The sequence below is a fragment of the Chanodichthys erythropterus genome, chromosome 7 (genome assembly GCF_024489055.1).
Source record: "Chanodichthys erythropterus isolate Z2021 chromosome 7, ASM2448905v1, whole genome shotgun sequence".
Classification (NCBI taxonomy): Eukaryota; Metazoa; Chordata; class Actinopteri; order Cypriniformes; family Xenocyprididae; genus Chanodichthys; species Chanodichthys erythropterus.
Genome location: NC_090227.1, coordinates 37,912,331 through 37,935,628, shown reverse-complemented (window position 1 = coordinate 37,935,628; position 23,298 = coordinate 37,912,331). Strand labels below are relative to the sequence as shown.

At 35.1% G+C, this 23,298-nt stretch overlaps 1 protein-coding gene across 1 annotated transcript in view; it reads left to right on the top strand.

Moving 5' to 3' along the window:
• slco3a1a (solute carrier organic anion transporter family member 3A1a) overlaps positions 1-23,298 on the top strand; it is a 54,878-nt gene that overhangs the window by 22,178 nt on the left and 9,402 nt on the right. The window contains exons 3-5 of the mRNA XM_067390461.1: positions 17,439-17,537; positions 19,834-20,109; positions 22,077-22,241. Coding sequence (XP_067246562.1) covers positions 17,439-17,537; positions 19,834-20,109; positions 22,077-22,241 — 540 coding nt within the window. The remainder of the gene's footprint in view (positions 1-17,438; positions 17,538-19,833; positions 20,110-22,076; positions 22,242-23,298) is intronic.

Sequence of the window (23,298 nt, the reverse complement as noted above, 5' to 3'; positions counted from 1 at the left end):
TTTATCAGCGATGTGACACACTCATCTTAAAGGGAGGGGCACACCAAGCCAATGGTCGGGCAGTGTCTGGCCGTTTTTGATCGTCGGTCAGGTTAGTTTTTTCATTGTGTTCCATACCGTTGGCTCTAGTCACCGTCTGGGTGTTTTGCAACCTGGTCTCACAGGAGAGACGTACCCGTGGGCACGTTTTCGCGAGACACAAAATAACGTACCGGCACGTACGTCTGGCTGCAGTTTCCGACAGAAATGAATGCTAGAGGCCGGTAAAACGTCAATGAGCGCTTTAGCTTGTTTGTCAAATCAAGAACCGCGGCGATTTGTCTAAAAAGCAACGTCATAAAAACGTACCACATTCACCCTATTATCTGCTCCAGCAAAAAAAAAAAAAAAAAAAAAAAAAAAAAGGAACACGATTTTAGCGCCACTCAGTGGACATTTCACATCGAAACTGCAGCGATATGTACTCACTGGTACGTATTTCGCGTTTTGCGGAAATGTGCCCACGGGTACATTTTCTTCCGATTCAGCATATTGAATTGGTGACTCGGCTCCGTCGGTGAGAGAGAGAACTCTGATTGGCTGAGCAAGACCAGTGCTGTGCACAGGTGTCTCTCATTAACCCTTCACTCCCACAGTTCTCAGCCTCACCCAACTCATTATAATGTACATACAGTTCATTTACATAAACATCACATTCAGATCTTGGTTAAATGTTAGATAGCAAATAACATATGCTATCTGCTATTATAACTATAAAAGAGACTGTCATCATATACTTGAATGTATATAATCAAACAATATACGGTATTTTTGGTCTTAAAAGTTTTAACCTAACCATAGGCTCTACTCTCCACCACAATGGTGACCCTACAAAACTAACATAACAACTAACATAACATAACAGAACATCAAACACTAACTTATGTTAATCTTGTGCAAAAACACTCAAAATAACACTTAATTTCAACATTTATTTTCCTTATACAATCTGACACACAGCATGCTGTGAATTAGAAATCTGCTTCAACTCAATCATATTAAGTTCAGCTTATTACAATCAAATTAAACTTTTTTCTTTTGTGAAACAAACTCATTTCATTTGATTCATTTCACTGTTCGGTTTTACGATGTGGTAAGCTTTGTTTACGGGTTGTATATCTGCAGTCCTAGAATTGGTTTCTCTTTTTGAATGACTAAAATAGAATACTGATACCTGCTGATATAGACAGATATTTACAGGCGCAGAACGCACATGCTAGTTGACAGTCGCCTTTAGCCCTTTTGATGAGTTCAAGCGCAGCTTTTTGGACGAGACACAGCCGACGAGAGGTGACAACACAGTCAGCTTTCTTTGCCGCAAGTTCTTTGACATCGGCTTGTTGTGTCCCAGGCTTTAGATATCAGCATTAGCAACCACCAATAAAAATCCCATACCGGACCCCATTAGTCAGGACATGGCATAGTATATATACAATTCATCCTTAGTTCAGTTCATCACAGTCATGTTTATTTGAAGGCTCAGTACTGAAACTTTATTCCAATGCTACAGTTTATACTTGGCAGATATGATCTGTTTACAGCTTCCCTTCCGCATGCAGTACAATTAGTGCCTAATTACGAATAGCAGGCATGCTTTGCTCTAAGGGGCTGCTTTATTCAGTGGCCTGGTTCCTCTCTGGATGCAGCTTGGAAGTATCTGGAGACCCGCTGTTGGCACTGTCATACTGGTAATTAGGCCAAGGCACCTGCTGAAGAAAGGTGGACCAGCTGTAGTCAATACTGCGGCCCCCTCCTCCAGTGCAGCTGGAGCTCCTCACCAATAGGCCCATGGAGACTTCAGGCCTGCTGCTCCTTCAAGGCCTCTGTCTGCTTATCTGCTCTCAGGGCTCTTTGTGTTTTTGGCTCTTAGCCCAAGGGAAACATCTGACACACCAGCTAAAGTGTGCTAGTTGTGCCAGTGGCCAAGACATATAGCTATTGGCCTTCTCTACTGTATATCCGTCACTGCATCTTTCTCTGTGTCTGTCCATCTCTCTCTGCCCTTGTGGTGCAATATAAACAGTCAGACAGGTCTGTTTGCAAACATGCCAGCCCTGGTTTTATAATTTTATGTGGCTATGTGAAACTGCCACAAGCTACTATTACACAACCAAGTGCTATAAAGAAAGGAATGAAATGATGCAGAAGATGCAGAGAAATTATATATATATATATATATATATATATATATATATATATATATATATATATATATCAGTTTCCTTCTACTGAACTTCATTTAGACAAAAGAAATGTAATGATTGACCATCATCTGATAAGACAGATATAGGCCAATGTTTGATTGGTTAGAATGGTTCATTCATTCATTCATTCATTCATTCATTCATTCATTCATTCATTCATTCATTCATTCATTCATTCATTTATTCATTCATTCATTCATTCATTCAAAATAAAAGTTTGTGTTTTTACATAATGTGTGCATGTACTGTGTATATTTATTATGCGTATTTAAATACACATACATACATGTATATATTTAAGTTTTTTTTGTATATACACACACATATATATGTGTGTGTATATATATATATATATATATATATATATATAAAATTTAGATTATAAATATAAATATTGTATATATAATATATGTTTTGTTCAATATATACATGCATGTGTGTGTATTTATATATACATAATAAATAGAGACAGTACACATATATTATGCAAACACAAACTTTTATTTTGAATGTGATTAATCACAATTAATCACATCCAAAATCTATTTTTTGTTTTGCTTTGCTTTGCTGTGTTTTGTTTTGTTTTGTTTTGTTTTGTTTTGTTTTGTTTTGTTTTGTTTTGTTTTGTTTTGTTTTGTTTTGTTTTGTTTTGTTTTGTTTTGTTTTGAGAAATGGACCAACTGACAGTTTTCTCCATTTATTATTCCTGACTAAGACAGAATGACATGGTATAGCTGTTCATCATCATCATTCACTAAAATATTAAATTTTTCTCCACAAGAACATTTTTCCATTTATTCACATTTTGCCATCTGTTTGTTTGTGAACATATAAGCCTGCATTTTAGTTGTTTTTGCCACCCCAGGGTAGTTTGGGGTCCTTTGAAGTGAGTCAAAGAAAGAGCACAGGTGCAGATTTTTATCTTTCTTCAATAGGCAGGTTGGCTTATCTTATTTCTGCGAACCCAACTTGTGGTTAATTTTGGATTGCGATGTTGGTGGCACACTGCATCTTTTCCAAGTGTGTCCGCTAATCTGTTTTGATGAAGATGTTGGAGATTTGGAATACTGATAAGCCAGGATCAGCACACAGCTGGATTTTTTTCAGTCCGACTGAATAAATATAGCTAATAGAAAATAGAGCTGTAGTAGAAAGCAAATCAGTTCAAAGCAGGGTATTTACAATAGTTTTTTTTTCTTCCTCTGGCCCAATTAGAGGTTTATATAGTGAAGCGTAAAAGGCTACATATTGTTTTTAATAATGTTTTCCTTTTTAGGTGATCCATCTTTACTATATAATCACATTATGTGGCTGTATGTTGTTCAAATTTATCCTGCTTATATTTGCATTCAAAATACCCTTGAATGAAACACTCAGGCCAGAATTTAATAAAAGAATAGTTTTTGTTCATTTTAAACAATGTTTTCTTTGGATATGCAGAGCACTTGTGGTCCTAACCGTATGTGCTGTACTTGAAAGACCCCATTTCTCAAGTATAATTGCTGTTGCTATTACATGCTTGCCTGCAGCAATGTGTGCTATTTGTCACGGTTTCAGACTACGGTGCTCAGCGCTGAAGCGGCAATGCATTAAAGAGCCATCAGCTTTCATACTGAAGTCTAATGTGAGGTCGCAACCTTAAAAGAGGTTTATATCCCACCAAGGCATTAGTCAAGAAGTGTGTAACTGCATGAATATTAGATAAAGACCAGTATACCATAGTATATATAACGTAAAAAGATTTCATAATGCTTAAATTTCTTGAATATTTACATAAATGTCACTAAACGATTATTAGTTTCTTAGTTAAATGTCCTGGCTAACACTGCACAATATGTTGCTTTTTCAGGATTATAAAAGTGGACTTTTTAAGTATGTTGTAACATGCATTTTGCACTTGGCTTTGTTCCCACACAATTGGCTCAGGAAGCACTCTTTGTTTGCTTAGCATTGTCTTTAAGTTTATAAGCATTTAATTATGAATTCAGCTCCTGCTTTCACTCTCTTTGGCTTTGTTCTGATTATTTAGGTCAATATGGTGGAGAACAGAAACACTGTCAGTTTAATGAGAGGAAGTTAATTAACATATGATCCCTGATAACCCACAATGTTCCAAAAAAGACACTCGCTCTAAGCGTCTTATGCTGCCTCGTAGTTGAGATTGGTTTTCGAGTCATAGTAGAATATCCCTCTGATTTTGTGTTGTTTGTTGCTAACTAATCTAGTCATGTTGTAAATAGTACAGAATCGTATTTTTTTAGATGTTTATTTCTGATTTCAAGACCTCTTTTTAAAATATCAACTTGTTTTGTGTCATGTCAGAGGTTTCATTACGATGCACCCATGCCATAATCATCAGCAATAATGAAAGACAGCATAATCTATATAAGCATCTACTCCCATTTTGGCTGTTGGGACCCTAAATTCTGTGGCTCAGATAGATTAAAGGATTATCTGAATTTGTCCTCTTCATGTGTTCTGTATATAACCATATATGGGTGTTTCTTCAGCTATGGGCCAAACAGTCTCACTATTTTGTTTACTCTGTCCAACAGTGTATATACATACACTACCATATAAAGATTTATGTATCATGGACAAATTTATTTGTATCTGTTTTCTTATGTGTTATACAAACCCGATTCCAAAAAAGTTGGGACACTATACAAATTGTGAATAAAAACAGAATGCAATGATGTGGAATTTCAATATTTTATTCAGAATACAACATAGATGACATATCAAATGTTTAAACTGAGAAAATGTATAATTTTAAGGGAAAAATAAGTTGATTTTAAATTTCATGGCATCAACACATTTTAAAAAAGTTGGGACAAGGCCACGTTTACCACTGTGTGGCATCCCCTCTTCTTTTTATAACAGTCTGCAAACGTCTGGGGACTGAAGAGACAAGTTGCTCAAGTTTAGGAATAGGAATGTTGTCCCATTCTTGTCTAATACAGGCTTCTAGTTGCTCAACTGTCTTAGGTCTTCTTTGTCGCATCTTCCTCTTTATGATGCACCAAATGTTTTCTATTGGTGAAAGATCAGGACTGCAGGCTGGCCATTTCAGTACCCGGATCCTTCTTCTATGCAGCCATGGTGTTGTAATTGATGCAGTATGTGGTCTGGCATTGTCATGTTGGAAAATGCAAGGTCTTCCTTGAAAGAGACAACGTCTGGATGGGAGCATATGTTGTTCTAGAACTTGGATATACCTTTCAGCATTGATGGTGCCTTTCCAGATGTGTAAGCTGCCCATGCCACACGCACTCATGCGACCCCATACCATCAGAGATGCAGGCTTCTGAACGGAGCGCTGATAACAACTTGGGTTGTCCTTGTCCTCTTTGGCATTCCAGTTTTCCAAAAAGAACTTCAAATTTTGATTCGTCTGACCAGAGAACAGTTTTCCACTTTGCCACAGTCCATTTGAAATGAGCCTTGGTCCAGAGAAAACAGACCTTGACATTACTTCTGGATCATGTTTAGATATGGCTTCTTTTTTGAACTATAGAGTTTTAGCCGGCAACGGCGAATGGCACGGTGGATTGTGTTCACCGACAATGTTTTCTGGAAGTATTCCTGAGCCCATGTTGTGATTTCCATTACAGTAACATTCCTGTATGTGATGCAGTGCCGTCTAAGGGCCCGAAGATCACAGGCATCCAGTATGGTTTTCCGGCCTTGACCCTTACGCACAGAGATTGTTCCAGATTCTCTGAACCTTTGGATGATATTATGCACTGTAGATGATGATAACTTCAAACTCTTTGCAATTTTTCTCTGAGAAACTCCTTTCTGATATTGCTCCACTATTTTTCGCCGCAACATTGGGGGAATTGGTGATCCTCTGCCCATCTTGACTTCTGAGAGACACTGCCACTCTGATAGGCTCTTTTTATATCTAATCATGTCGCCAATTGACCTAATAAGTTGTAAATTGGTCCTCCAGCTGTTCCTTATATGTACATTGCTACCTGTCCCAACTTTTTTGGAATGTGTAGCTCTCATGAAATCCAAAATGAGCCAATATTTGGCATGACATTTCAAAATGTCTCACTTTCAACATTTGATATGTTATCTATATTCAATTGTGGATAAAATATAAGTTAATGAGATTTGTAAATTATTGCATTCCTTTTTTATTCACAGTTGGTACAGTGTCCCAACTTTCTGGAATCGGGTTTGATAAAGAAATAGACAAAAAAGTTTTGCAGTTGTGGTGTGATCTTCTTTAAACAAAAAGGAGAGGCTGAAATCTGTTAACAAAAAAAGTTTAAATTTTAATTAAAAAAAACAACCCTTGGGTCACAAAAGTACCTAAAGTTGAAAAAAACCCCATTTACAGCCATACATTTACACTGTTTTTACTTTTTCTGATACATTTATATCCATAAAGACACTGAAGCCATAATATTTTGTTGTCTTAAAGGTGCAGCAAGCGATTTCTGAGAAACACTGTTGATATTTGAAATCAACCCCAAAAAACACACCCCTTCCTTCATTGCTCCGCCCTCATAATGCACAAACACACAGTGCATGAGTTGATGTCTCTTAATCAAAATAATGCAAAGCAAAATAATGATTTGATAAATATAAAGCAAAGATGACAAACGACAAGGAAGAACAAAAATGAACTTGCACAAGAGTATAAACAAGCAAGAGATCATTGTTAGTCACTAGCAGCACCACTAGCAGTCACTTTCAGGCCTTCCCACTTAGGTCTCTCCAGCGCTGGCAAGCTTATCTAATATTAACGTGTGTCCTGATCATAACCCTTCTTTTTCCAGTGATATTCCTCTGAACTTTTCTCTTTTGTAATGTCTCTCAGCCATCTCTCTTTCTACAGTCTTTCTTCAAATATCCCTCTTGCTCACTTTCTCTCCTTCCCCATCCTCTGAGTGCCCCCTACTGCTGATTGGCTTCTCAGAAATTGCTTACTGCACCTTTAAGTACAGATTATTTTACAATGCTCTAGTAAAATATAGTTTGTGGTCAGTCTGTAAAAGTGATTTAGATCTTCAGATGTTGATTTAGATCTTGTTTCTTGGAAACAAGTTAAGAGAACAAAGCCACAGGAGCCCACCAATGCTGTCACAGTGACTGATTGTTAAAATGAAATGTGAAAAGTGACCTGAAGCATGTCTCTCCTGGACTGGTTAAAGAGGAGAACATTCGGCGACCCCTCCCAATCTCTCTGATGGACAATAAACTCTGATTCGCCTGCAGATAATACATTTCTATTTTGAATACCAACATTCATTCCTCGCTGTCACTTTGATAATGCGAGGCATGTTGAACAAAAACTGACAAGCTGTGGACAGATTCACCTTATCTGACTAGCAAAATAAAAGACCTGTTGTATTTCAGATCCACTACATCACATGACAAGCTATGGTTGCATAATCATACAATCATAATTATTATTATCATCTGTGCGCATTCAGGTTTTTTATTTATAGGTGGCTGACTCATAAATCTTTAAGCATCAAACAGCCTGGATAGTCAAAAATAGAAATCCATTTTCAGATAAAACCAGAATGTGTGTGTCAAGCAGGTTGTGAATTATATAATCTGAGGGATTGCTTATGCCTTTTTTCACTACATGTTCCAGATGCCAGCTGAGAAAAGGTCTTAGACTGGGAATTTGAGAAAATTCCTCCCACGCCCTGGGAAAACCAAACAGTCCTAAACCACTTGGACAGAAATCAAAAGCCTCCTGGCCTCTGAACATCCCTCGGAAAAGATGTTTGTGTCTTTGTGCAATTGTGTGTATAATGCACCATAGGAAAAGCACGTATTTGCATTGGTTTCACCTTAAAATTATTTGTTTGTACTGGGTTGCTGGGTTTGATCGGCTGCTTTGACATGACAGTGGCTCCATTACATACACAGACTTTCTTTATTTGCACATGCTTTTTTTGCACTTTTGCACTGTAATAATGTTTGAGATTGAGGCTGACAATATTTAAAAAAAATCTAGTACAATCTTTGATAGTTTTGTCAAAAACTCAACGTCAGCATCTGAGCTTAGATTCAGACTGACAGCCCTCTGGTCAGTGGCGTGTAGCATTACTCTGTGAGTGACAGACAGTTTGATATATTTGAACAGCAGGGGAGAAATGAAGAGAAGGGACACATACATTTGATCAGGAGGATTTGTATTTTTGCTTTTATTATACTTTTTACATTGTTTGCTCATTCGTTTGTTCTTATTTATCCATCCATCCATCCATCCCCTTACATGAATTCAGATTTCTATGTAGATTTACAATGCATGTTCTCCGGTCAGTATTACTTAACTGCTTAATTCTTTGGTATAAATATCATATCAAGTTTATCGGACACACTGGCCATCTGCCGCTATCCTGCTGTTTGCCTTTGAAACTGCCCTTCTGTTAAGAGACTGACTCCTTAAACATTTAACATCAGTCTAAAAATATATAATGGTCACGTTTGAAAGTGATTTCATCCCTGTCACTCATTGGTTGAACTGACATTGTTACAAATCACCCCGCATTGCAACAATCTTCATTTTGCCTACGGAAAATCAAAGTCTTACACACACACACATTCTGAAACAGGAGGAACAGAAAGTGAAAATTTGAGTCTGACTTCATGAATAAGTCTCTGAACTGACTTTATGTTTGTGTAATTCTTGCATTCCTTCATTGCATAGATGTCTAGTCCAATCCCTTCAGTGTCACTGTGGATGTTTTTCACTGTCAGTCTGTCAGCAGACTCTAAAGGGCACACATAACATACTGGAAAAATGAACAGGAAAGCACTCATTCCCTCGCTTCCTTTTGCTTTCCATTTTTGAATACCTCTAAAACATTCTCATGTTGGTCAGATTTTTTGAGACCTGAGGGTTACATTTCTAGACAACAGTTTGATTCCACACAATCTATTGTTTTGAATTAAGGCAGAACACTGTGCTTATTATGTACATGTCTATCTGTTAACTGAATTCCTTTTAGAGCTGTACAGTATATGTGCATGCTTACCCATGCCATTTTGTGGGAGTGTATGTGTGTGTGTGTGTGTGTGTGTGTGTGTGTGTGTGTGTGTGTGTGTGTGTTTTCATGCCGCGTAAGCTCAAGTGGAATTATGCACACAGGTGGAGTTGCTTTGTAAGCTCGCTCTGGATTACTGTATAGGTACTAAGAGGTCTGTTGCAGCAGGTTATAATAAGCATGTCAAAAAACTCTACACTGAAGCTCAACTAAAATTTCTTTGCACAATTAAGGAGTTGTAGTGTGATCTTCATTTAACAAAAAGAAAAGGCTGAAATCTGTTAAAGAAAGGTTAAGTGTTAAACAACCCTTGGGTTGTACAAAAAATAGCTGAAGTTGAAGAAACACCCATTTGCATGCTTGAAAAATCAGTTTTTGGTTCAATCCAAATCATATGTAATAACAATCTGTTTTTGTTAGGGTTGCACAGATATTAAAATTGTGGCAAATATCAAAAAGATGATAATTATGTTCACATTATGGCCGATAACCATTAAATGGTACTTATTTAAATACTTTTTTGTCTAAATAAATTAAAAGTAAGAACTAAAATCAATCCTTTTAAATACTACAAGTGGATTTAGGCATCAGCATTATGAAAAACTCATTTTGATGTTCATTTTGAAATTTACTAAATTATTTGTGTTTTTAAAAGGGCATTAGATCATGACAAAGATAAATAAAATACAATATATGACCACATTCAGTAACACTTTAGTTTAGGGTCGAATTCTCACTATTAACAAAGTCCCTTTCAAGAAAAGTCTGTTCACTCGGTGGCCATATTTGCAATGCCTCCGGGCAGCTATTTTGGGCATGACCAGGCAAGACCAAGTCGTATTTGAATGGGGGAATCCTGAAATCTCAAAAACTGCTTGGCGAACTCACAATTAAATAACATGTTTCAAAACAGCAACAAAATCTGACATGAACTGTTCCATAAATGTTGATTCTTATGCTCAAATAGCATTAAAAAAGCGTATTTTTCAGGCTAGACGAGCCAATGCACATGTCCAGTCCTAAGCACGAGTCTCAGGTTTCTATGGGAACTGGAGCTTCTAACAACAGCTGCAGTGACGCTACGACTTTATCAATCACCGATTGGCTCTTTTAATTAGAAGGCGGGACATATTCTGCCATTTTGCGCATCTTTCTATATATATAGTCTTTGCTATTAACTAATTGCTTATTAGCATGCATATTACTAGGATATTGGCTGTTTATTAGTACTCATAGTCATAAAGCACATATTAATGCCTTATTCTGCATGACCATATTCTACATCTATTAATTCTACCCCATACCTAAACTTAACAACTACCTTACTAACTATTAATAAGCAGTAATAACAAGAGTTTATTGAGACAAAAGCCGTAGTTAATAGTTAGTTAATAGTGAGAATTAGACCCAAATCTAAAGTGTGACCAAACATTGACTGATAACGATACCTATATATATATATATATATATATGCATATCCTTCGTTTTTGCGCTAAAATGAAGTCAAATATTACTTTAATTCATATATAATCATTAAATAACAGCAATAAGTTGTTACCGTGGGTTGATTTACACCCCTGTACATATCCCCCAGAGTCCCAGACGTACAAATTGAGTGGAGAATTCGGCCCCCCGACGGAGAAGATTGTATTGGGATATTTTTGGGCTACTTTTGTTGTGCAGACCTGAGTAGGATGGTGGAAAAGTATACATTAGGAATAACTATCCCAGAGTTAAGCATGAACTGTGTGAAACATGTAACCAGAGAACACAGTAGATCTTGGGTTAACAACCTAACAGCTGTTTCTAACAGGGTTAGCAATATCGTCAGTGTGAGAGCGCCCATTATTTTATCATTCTCCTTCTGTAAGAATGACGTTAATTCTCTATTTTATTTTCTTTGCACTTTGCATATCCTTAGAATAAGATTGAATTGATAACTGCTGAAGAATTGCTGAGATGTGCGTGTGCGGTCTGTTGTGTGATGTACAAAAAAACAGCTTGTGTTCAAATCTTTATAAAATTGAGCAAATGTTTTAGATATTGAATAAGAATATTGAATAGTATCTATCTTATTTATCACCCTAAATGCAATACAGTGTTAGTGATATATCATAAAATGCAGTACTACTGTCACATAATACTGTCTCAAATGATAATTTAACACACTGTAGTGCTTCTTACTGTCATTTTAGACCTCATTAAAGTCATCTAACACCCACTGCCATATGCTTTTAAAGAATTAGTTCACTTCAGAATTAAAATTTCCTGATAATTTACTCACCCCCATGTCATCCAAGATGTTTATGTCTTTCTTTCTTCAGTTGAAAAGAAATTAAGGTTTTTGAGGAAAACACTCCAGTATTTTTCATTTTTTCATATAGTGGTTCAACGGGTTGAAGGCCCAAGCTGCAGTTTCAATGCAGCTTCAAAGGGCTCTACACGATCCCAGCCAAGGAGTAAGAGTGTTATCTAGCAAAACAATCGTTCATTTTCTAAATACAATAGAAATTTATATACTTTTTAACCACCAATGCTCGCCTTGCACTGCTCTGCGATGTGCCACACATTACGTAATCACGCTTGAAAGGTCACGCGTGATGTAGGCGAAAAATCACCAGAAAATCGTCCAACATCATAGTTTTACCTTTTTTTGTAGAGAGCATTTGACTTAGTCTTTGCACGTTCGCTTTGTAGACGCTGGATCGGTACTTCCGCCTACGTCACGTGTGACCTTTCCAACATGATTACGTAATGCTTGGTTCATTGCAGAGCAGTGCAAGATGAGCATGTGTGTTTACAAAAGTATATATATTTTTATTTTTTTCAGAAAATGACTGATTGTTTCACTAGAAAAGACCCTTAGTCTTCGTATGGGATCGTGTAGAGCTCTTTGAAGCTGCTTTGAAACTGCAATTTGGACCTTCAACCCATTGGTAGCTGTTGAAGTCAACTATAAGAAGAAAAATCCTGGAATGTTTTCCTCAAAAATCTTAATTTCTTTTCGACTGAAGAAAGAAAGACATAAACATCTCGGATGACATGGGGGGAGTACATTATCAGGAAATTTTAATTCTGAATCTGAAGTGAATTAATCCTTTAATGCACTGACAAAGTTATATAAGTTATATATTTCTGTTTAAAAAATTATGATTAGAAATATTGGACATGCTCTTTTAGTTTGTATGCATTTGCTGCCTGACTTGCATTTTTTAACGAGACTTTTTCCAGATTTTAAATATAAACCCAGAATAGACACATTTTACCTAATATTTTAATGCTTTATAAAGATCTCTTTTAAGAGAGTGTTGAAGGGCTGAACACAGATCTCAGTAAATGTCATTCTTTTCTGCACTCTAAAGACATTTCAGGCAATAAAAGGCAGAAGTATCCCATTATGTCGAGATTTTCCATGAAAGTGTGCTCTAAAGGACGTTAAAATGTGCCGGTGGAATAGGCTTCGCATAAATGTTTTTTCTTACACAAACAAGACTTCCTGGAAGAAAACCCAATTTCAAATGTATTTAAGTGAATCATGGACCTCACCCAGCATGCCATTTTAATACCTGCTCTTTTCTTTAATGAAGATTCAAGTCGTAAAGGTAAAAATGCTTACCACAGAATTTGTACTGTGCAGTAAATTGAACGTAATTACCTGCACATTGATGATTAGAGGACAGGATGTAGGAAGTAGCCCATTCCTCCAGTGACTAAAGGCCCAGTTTTGTGTTCATGGAAGTCAGGAGGTTTTTATTAACCCTATATATGTTACATGTCCCCATGAGAAATAAAAATGAAAGGACACTCAGAATGAGACACAGTTTTGGAGATTCCACAGAAAGACAGAAAGGGATGGAGAGATAAAGAAGAGTGATTGACACTATACATATTTCTAACACCCCCTTTTTACCTTTAAACCATCAAATTATCTCCACTTTGATAGATTATGAGCCAAACTCTTATTAGGGCATGTCTTTTTCTTTTATCAAAACCATCCAACCCCATTGCGATAAATATGATGTTTGTTTCCCTAGAAGTGATGCTTATCAATCACAAGAAACCTTTTGACTGTTATCTTCTTTGTATATAGAGACACACTGCATTCTGAAGAAGTTAATGGGAAGTTTTTCTGTTTTTTAATGTGGTAGGGTCCTCAGACCCAGATCAATTCTCAGATCAACTCTCACACTTCTTTAAAGGTGATTGCAAGATTTCTTCTGCCTTTTTGAGGTTTCCTGTGAGGGTAGTCAGTGCTGAAGCGTTGCTATGAGTAATCAGCATACATAGAGACAAACATACACACACAGTCTCTTAGGCAACACACTGTAAAAACACTGCAGTGCCTTACTCTGGGCAGCACAACAGTTGGGATGGAAACTGTGCAGCTGTTTCTTGTGAATCCTCCACATTGGTTTTACTGGTGTGTGTGTGTGTGTGTGTGTGTGTATATATATATTTTTTAACACTAATTTAACAATAATTTAATTTCAAATCATTTCGCTAGATAAGACCCTTATTCCTCGGCATATATATGTATACATTTTATTTTATTAAAGCAAAATACATTTTATGCATTTTTATATATATATATATATATATATATATATATATATATATATATATATATATATATATATATATATATATATATATACACACACACATGTCTTTGAACCATCAAAAGAAATGTTTTCCTTCAGCTTCGATAGAAATGACTGGTTTTGAAATCACACACACGTCTGGTTCAGTATACTTGCAGGGACTCTCCATAGACGTAATGGCTTTTATACTGAACAAAAACTGTATATTCTATCCCCTAAACCTACCCATCACAGAAAACATTCGGCATTTTTACATTTTCAAAAAAACATTTCAAAACCACTCATTTCTATCGAAGCTGAAGGGAAACATTTCACAACAACCTGTTCCTATTTGAAAACTGGAAGATGTTCTGTAAATCTAGAACAGACCTTGTGGTTGTGGTCTCCAACGGGACACGCGGTTTGCAGTGTGTACGTGTGCATGTGTGAGTACGCTCACCTAGATGGCCAGAAGCTCAGGAAACAGTCCTCACAAACAAGCATTCATGCACACATTTAAACTCTCGCTTTGATCTGAGGGATTGTAATGTTGGGACTGGTGAAAGTGACTCATTTTTTCCAGAAAGACTCATTAATTGGATGCTGGAGGATAGTGAGCCACATCTGCTGTGCTTCTGCCTTGTAAGTGGTTCAAGCGTAGGTCTGGCTCGGTGTGGTGTGAGGCCTCTTCCTCTAGGGCAAATGACCTTAGTGTGGCTTCAGCTCCATCCATCAGTCACTGAGATGCGGAGGCAGCACTCAGATATGACGTGTCTTTGCATGTGGTTTCACTGTGGGTTTTGGGTGTAGGTCTCGTTAAGGATGCATATCCGTTTGCATGTTGATGTGTGAGTTGTAATGTTTTCCAGTGTAGAGACTCAAAGTTGTCTCAGTATCAGACACATTAAGCAGCACTTGATGAATTCCAGCTCACTGATGAAAGGTCACCAGCTGTTGATTGAGGTTTTCAGTGGTGTGAAAGGATTGGTTTTGGGTTGTTTGTCGAATATAAATTCATGTGGCATATATGCATTTCCAGTATAAATCTGTTATAATATTTTTGATTGCTATAAAAAGTAATAATTTATTTGTATTTTTTTTTTTTTTACATTTAAAATATTAAAATATATAAGTCAAATTATTATCTAGGTTATTTTAATTAGGGTTGTGAAAAAAATAATGTATCACATTTTTCTGTAATTAATTGCATGTAATATTAAAATGTGTAATTTTATATATATATATATATATATATATATATATATATATATATATATATATATAATTATATTCTAGATCATCGCTAGAACACTTTCTAGATCACTGTTCATTGCTCACTGTTGGTTGTCTATTTATCATTGTCAAACAGATTCAATCGAGCATTTAAATACGGTTGTCAGTCCCCAAATGAATACAGAATAAACATGAAGGAAGTTTATTTTTAAATACATTTTTTTTTTGTTTAATTATTTTTAATGGCAAGTGTTATCAAAGCCATATCGCTATACCAATACTGATAACAATAGGTCTATTAAAAAGATTATTTTGGCATTATTATGAAATATTTAACTAAATTCTGGGGGAAAAAAAAAAAAAAAAAAAAAAAAAAAATATATATATATATATATATATAAAATATATATATATATAAAATATATATAAAATAAAATAACCCAAACCAGTCGTAAGTCGGACAGGTATATTTGTAGAGATAACAAATACATTAAATGGGCCAAAATTATATATTTTTCTTTTATGCCAAAATTCATTAGGATATTAAGTAAAGATCATGTTCCATGAAGATATTTTGTAAATTTCCTACCATAAATATGTCAAAAATGTATTTTTGCGAGTGGATATGCATTGCTTAGGACTTCATTTGGACAACTTTAAAGGTGATTTTGTCAATATTTCAATATTTTGATCTTTCAGATGATGTATAAATCTCAATTTTATAAAAATGACCCATATGACTGGTTTTTTGGTCCAGGGTCACACATACAGTATATCCCTCCCTTGCCTCCTTGCACAAACTCCTGGTGTATTATTATTTTACTCTCACAAATAATTATAATTATTATTATTATTTGTGGGAACACATATTAAAGTCCTTAAATGACACAAGCAACCTGTAACAGGCTGACCTTTTGTGTTTTTTAGCTCTCTGTCATCATCTTTTCAGCCGGCTGTACCCCACTGCCTCATAAATTGTCATAAATGTCATAAATTACAACTGAATTTGAGTTTCAGTGCTGCTACCCTGTCGAATCCCAGTTCTGCTTTGTCCTTAACACTCTGTGAGACACATTTGGCACATTCACTGGAACCTTTAATGTTTTTCTTTGCAGAATAATTGTGTTGGGAACATTTTCAGAAGGGGAAGACCACTTTTTGTGATAGCACAGCACACTTAATGAAACAATATTGTGTGTGTTTTAATAAGAGAATGGCAGAGGATGGGGAAAGCTGATGAGAGTGCCTGGATAAAGGCTTCATAATCTCAGAAGCTGCATGTGACCCACAGGGCTATTGCTGGGCTGCTGTCACACTTTTTGACAGCATATTAATAGGGATTTGTGCCCCAGATGTCTGCCAGCACAGCATCGTCTGTTCATAGCTCTGCTCCAAAGCAAATCTCTTTTTTTCTTGCTTTGTATGCAAACCTGTCAGGAACTGGTGAATTACTCCGGCTATGTGGAATTTAGTTCTCATTCTTCACTTGGAATATTTGTTCAGGCAGCTTGAGCTCATAGTTTGGGAAGGTTGTGTGTTTAAATGTTCATCTTTATTATACTGTGTTTTCAGTATTACAAAACATACTATTAATTTAACTTAATGTGTTAAAAATATTATTAATTAATGTTGGAACATGTAATATCTACAAATAAAAGCATATACAATTACTTTGTATAGCGATGGCATCAAGGAATAGACATGTGACCCTCTGCTTGTTTGAATATTATCTTGGAATGTGAGAAAAACATGGGAAAAGAATGAAAACTTAACACTGTATATTACATTGCAGCATGTTTTTCTTCCTTCATGTATTTCTGATGGCAAATGAGATCATCTGTCTTCTTTAGACAAGACTTTTCCTTGGGTTGAGTGCGCCACCTTGTGGCTGTGGGAAAACTAAACCCTTTCCTGCTATTGTAATTATGAAATATTTATTACAGTTAGTTTATAGTATGAACTTGATTAGAAAATATTTACATTTATATAATAGATAAATGATATATTTTTATACATTTTATATAATATTTTTATATTATAAAATACCATTTAAGTAATAATACAAAACAAATATGATTGTTTTATATTATATAATTCTATTTAATCCTGTTAGCGTTCCACTGTACCGCTTGTGGTACACATACCATTCAAAAGAGACCTTAGGAATGCAAAGGGCTTAAACTAATTGTATATATATATATATATATATATATATATATATATATATATATATATATACATAACAACAATTGTTGTAATTTACTTTGTAACTGATGTAATGAGCATCAATTTATGGATGTTGATTTTTCACTTTTTATGTTTCCGAAATAAGATTCCTGAGCGTTTTTATTCTTGTATTTCAGGTATACTCTTTTCCACACTAGTGTTTGGACCTGCATGTGGTTTCATCCTGGGATCTGTCTGTACCAACTTTTATGTGGATGTTTTGCTCATCGACATAAGTAAGTGTCAGTTCACACTCTGTATATCCAAATACAACACAAACACAGTTTAGAACAATAGAAAAATGCTGCAAGGCATTTTGTTTCCTACCAGCAAGGCTCTTGCATCTTTTGAATAAATGAAAGCACAAGGACTCAAATTCTGTCTCACTGTCATGATCAATAATCAGTGAGTGGATCAACTGAAAAGGAAAATTACAAAGAAATTGGCTTTCATTTTACACATCAAGTGCACACTTCCAAACTTAGGATGCACATTCTTACTTGCTGCTACATTATGTTGTCAAAAGTAAATAGCATAAATAGCATTTTCTTACCATTTCAGACAATGCTATTTATATTTGGCTAGTAAAAAAGTAATATATTTAAAATACATTTATTTCATATTAAGTATATTTTAACATATTTACTGACATATCGATTAAGACTTACTGATATAAAAATTATAATTAAACTTTATTTTGAATACTACTTGTGCACAATGCACATTTCTTAATATTAAGCCTAAAATGTGTTTTAATGGCACTGTTGATCACTATGATCTTTGGATAAACTATGTCTTTAAATACAAGATATTTAAATTGTACCTAAAGTATATTTGCAATAGTTCCACTTCACCACAATCAAATATACTTAAGTGTATCTTTAGTTGGATTTCGGCACTACTTGCCCACAATTAAAGTGCATTAAGTACAAAATTAGTTGTTCCAATTTAGCAAACTTAAAGAGTTAGTTCACCCAAAAATGAAAATTCTGTCATTAATTACTCACCCTCATGTCGTTCCACACCCGCAAGACCTTCGTTCATCTTCGGAACACAAATTAAGATATTTCTGATAAAATCCGACGGCTCAGTGAGAAAGCTACTAAAGACATATTTAAAACAGTTCATGTGACTACAGTGACTCAACCTTATCATTATGAAGCGACGAGAATACTTTTTGTGCACCAATAAAACAAAATAACAACTTTATTCAACAATATCTAGTGATGGGCGATTTCAAAACACTGCTTCATGAAGCTTCGAAGCTTTACGAATCTTTTGTTTCGAATCAGTGGTTCAGAGCGTGTATCAAACTGCCAAAATCACGCCCTCCATTGAACCATTGAAATTTCGAAACACTTAAGACGTAACGACGCCTCGTTTACTGAAATCACATTTAATCAAAAATATCTTGATTTGTGTTACGAAGATGAACGAAGGTCATATGGGTGTGAAACGACATGAGGGCGGGTAAGTATAGACAGAACTTTCATTTTTGGGTGAACTAACCCTTTAAGTATACCAGTTTAGTATACCAAAAGTACAATTGCAAGGTATTTTTATTAAGTACATAATATTTAAATGTATGTAGTATATTTAGCATGAAATAAAGTATCCCTGTTACAGGTTGAATGTGTAATTTAAAAAGAAGTTTATTAAAGTGTGGTATAAGTATACTTTAAAAAAAATAATAATAATAATTAAGAAAGTATACTTTCAGTCTACTTTTAATGTATTTCTCAGAAATATACTTAAAATTACACTTAAGTACACTAGACACATACTGACAGAAAAGTCTATACTTTTACTCAATCAAAATGAAAATTAATCGAATCAAAATTAATACCTAAATAGGAACATAGTAGTATACTTAAAGTGCAAGAATAGTATATAAATAGTAAACTATAAGTATGATGTTAAGTTCACTTAAAGAAACCTTACAAGTATATTTGCAGTTTAAAACTACTAAACTAGTAGTTTACTGAGAGTATACTTCAAAGTGTACCTTCATAAACTTAAAAAATGTGCTACAAATATTAACTAGTACGCTATCAGTATACCTATAAGTTCACTTGTAATATAGTTGCAGCTAATGAAAAATGTAGTTGTGTACTCAAAGTTTACTACTGTTACACTTAAAGTATACTTAAAGGTATAGTTCCAAGTAGTTCTGAATTATAACACTTACAAATATACTACTGGTACACTGCTATTAGTATACTTACTACATAAAGTATACTTAAAATATACTTAAGTATACTAAAAATGTTTGTTTGTTTTTTGTAAGGGATTTCAGCTACACCTGACCCACTGCATCAAATATAGCCATGAAATCTCTTTAGACAAAAATTTGTTGCAGAATAAGACAGAATAACTCAATGATTGTTTTGATGTCAGATGTCTGTGAATTGCATCATGTACTTTTTTTGCTGTTTTTGAAGTAGATTTTCTCAGATGTCTACATATGTGAGAGAATGATCATTCCTCTACATATTATTTATGTATTTTCCTTTCTGTATTTGCTTTTCTCAGCTATGCTGAACATCACTCCTGATGACCCCCGCTGGATCGGTGCATGGTGGGGCGGCTTTCTCCTCTGCGGTGCCTTACTCTTCTTCTCATCCCTCTTCATGTTTGGTTTCCCCCAGTCTCTGCCCTGCAAGGAGGTGGAGGGAGGTCTTGAGAGTGAACAGGCCATGCTTCCCTCATCTTTAGCCCAGGATTATGAGAAATCCAAGCCCAGCAATGGAGTCCTGCAGAACCACCAGCCCAACAGCAACAGCCTGTCCTGCTGCCAACAGCTCCGAGGTCTCAGCACACAGTTACACAACCGCTAAACGCTTCCTTTACAACGAATCTAACACCTCCACATTCACCATGTGATGTTCTATGCACTCATATTGAGATTAGTCTGTTTTAGCTGAATGAGGTTACACTTTTCTTTAAAGAATAAGAAGAAATGCTAGCCTGATGTGGGTCTTTTTCTTAAATAGCATGCGTTTGTTAAATTGAAGGCTTGGTCTCCTTAAATCTGTTTAAACTGTACTGGACATGTTCCTCTAATCACAAGTATAATTATACTTAATGGTACACTGAGGAGGCAGTTAGACAATTAGAGTTAAGTCTTACTTATTAGCAGGCCCACACAGAATCTACGCCTGCAGATTTCCATAGAATTCAGGAATAAGTTGGACTGTGAAAAGTGGTTGTTACATAACAGAATGAAGATAGGTGGTTGGAGCATTGTAAAAAATCATGTTCTTAAGAGTATTTTTGCAGATTTTTCTTCTGACTGTGTGAGATATTAAAGGTACACTATGTAACTCTAACTTATAGCTTGTCAAATTTGCCCATATTTGGGTGTTTGCAAAAACACACCATTTTTGTGTGTGTCCCTTTAAATGCAAATGAGCAGCTGCTCTCGAACTGCTCTCCAGAAGAGGGCGGAGCTTTAACAGCTCAACAACAACAAAGATGGAGAATCTCACGCAGCCAAAAAGAGGATTGTCAGTAACGGTGTTCAGCCTTACATTGTTCAAACCGGAGTCGACATTGACGAAAAGTTACAACATTTAGAATGAAACTGGATGTTTCTGAATGGTTAGTGGATAAATTTAAGTAGTTGTTGTGGAGTTGATTCAACTCAGCTTGATTCGACTAGCACGTGCCGTCATGTTAAACTTTTGTGCAAATCCAGCGTTGAACTGACCCTCGTTTTTGAAGCAGTCCGGCGTAAAATGATTTGCGCAAATATTTAACAATATTTACCGACTTTCTTCGACACATTTACTTAAATGAAATTCAACCACGGTGTCCACGATTACGAAAGAATTGGGGTAAATCTGGAACCGCACTTTTGGAGAGACTATTTATAATTTATGGGGATTATTAAAAAAGGAGTGGGTGGATTTTTACCATTATAGGCTGGTTGTTTACACACACTGTGGACAAACATCTTATAAAAGTCAATTTTGCATAATAGGTCCCCTTTAAATTCCAGATTTTCCTCCAAAATCAGCTTCAGTTTTATTTTAGTATCAATGATATAATATTATAGTTTTTGTTTATCTTTTGAATTAGATTTTTAAAAAAATATATTTTCTGTTTTCAGTCTTGTTTTTGGAGTTTGATTCCAGCTAGACATGAAAGATTTTTTACATGTTAACCTGTCACTCTCTGGGTTCATTCTGCCGTTCTCATGTCTCATCTGTTTGTCTGTAAATAGAGTAATTGCTATGCTGGTATTGTGCTATACTTGTAAGGCTCTCATCTTGTACAACAGCAGCCATCAATCATGTAAGATCTGATTACATACTAGCTAACATGATGCATTACTAGCACAGTAGCCATGGCAGCACAAGCTAAAGGCATACTTTCAAGACAGTGCAGCAATAATGTAGGCAGCTGTTTTGTCCAAAATGGTTGATGCATTTTTCAAGGTTTTGCCATCTGGTATGAATGCACTCTCCGTCAGGATGTTCCAGACACATCTGTCAAATAAATCAATCAAAATGACGGCTCCTCAGAATGTAGCCACAACTCTGCAGCATTTTAGACAGGAAATTAGGGGTTGATTGTCTGTTGATTGCATCATAAATCATCTACTTCTTTATTCAAGTCCAACAAATGTCAATCTTCACATTTAGGGAATGTTATAGACTAGAGTAGTCTGTCATTACTCTGTATTTTGGACTCACTAACTCAACTCTCTCTGTCTCTCTTCCACCCTCCCATCTCTATGCTCCTCATTTCTGTCTGTTCCTTTTCCACTCCAGTTATTCCCAAGGTGACCAAGCACCTGCTGTCAAACCCAGTGTTCACATGTATCGTCTTAGCTGCATGTATGGAGATTGCTGTTGTCGCTGGCTTTGCTGCCTTCCTGGGCAAATATTTGGAGCAGCAGTTCAACCTCACCACCTCCTCTGCTAACCAGCTGTTGGGTGTGTATAAAAAACATACCGTATACAGTGAACTTGATTTCAAGTACAACATCTTTGTTGATCCCGGAACAACATACCAATCAACCAATCAGATTTGAGTGACAAGTTTACAGTTTATGTCAAGTCTTGGGTTAGGTGTTTCTATATCAGTGTTATTCACCTATAATTTCCCTCTGATTTTAGGGATAAGTTGGGAAGGGTTAGGTTTAAGGGTAGAGATAGGGGTTAGGGCAAAATTTTTTGGACAAGAATGTTGTTCCAGGGTCAACGAAATATGTTGATCCAGCAACATGGCAAAATCATGGTTACCCCGCACATACACACAAACAAAATTCTGTGAAAATGCATGGTGGTTTTTGTTTTGTTTTTTCATTGCAAATTTTATTTATTATTATTTTTATTTCATTTTTAATACAATTCATTTTTTTCTAATACAGTTTTCATTGCGAAGTATTAACAGAAAATGTATTTTTCTAATTTTTGCAATACAGTTTAAATTAATTGTATTATATTTTTGTAATATAAATTTTATTGCAAATTATTAACAGAAAATAAATGATATTTTCCCCAATTTTTATTATTATTATTTACTAGTACTGTCAATTCGATTAATCACGATTAATCACATCTAACATGAAAGTTTGTAAATGTGTGTGTGTGTGTGTGTGTGTGTATATATATATATATATATATATATATATATATATAAACACACACATATATATATATATATATATATATATATATATATATATATACACACACACATATATATATATATATATATATATATATATATATTATATTTACAAACTTTTGTTAGATGCGATTAATCACGATTAATCTATTTGACAGTACTACTATTTACTTATTTAATATCATTTTTTATTAGAAGAAAATTTGTCTTTTTCCCTATTTGTTTTTTCATTTTTAATACAATTTATTTCATTCATCTAATTTAATAGTTTTATTTCCAAAAAAAATTAGCAGCACAATTTTTGAGAACAATTTTTCTGATTTTTTTTTTTTTTTTTTTTGCAAATTCAATTTTGAATCC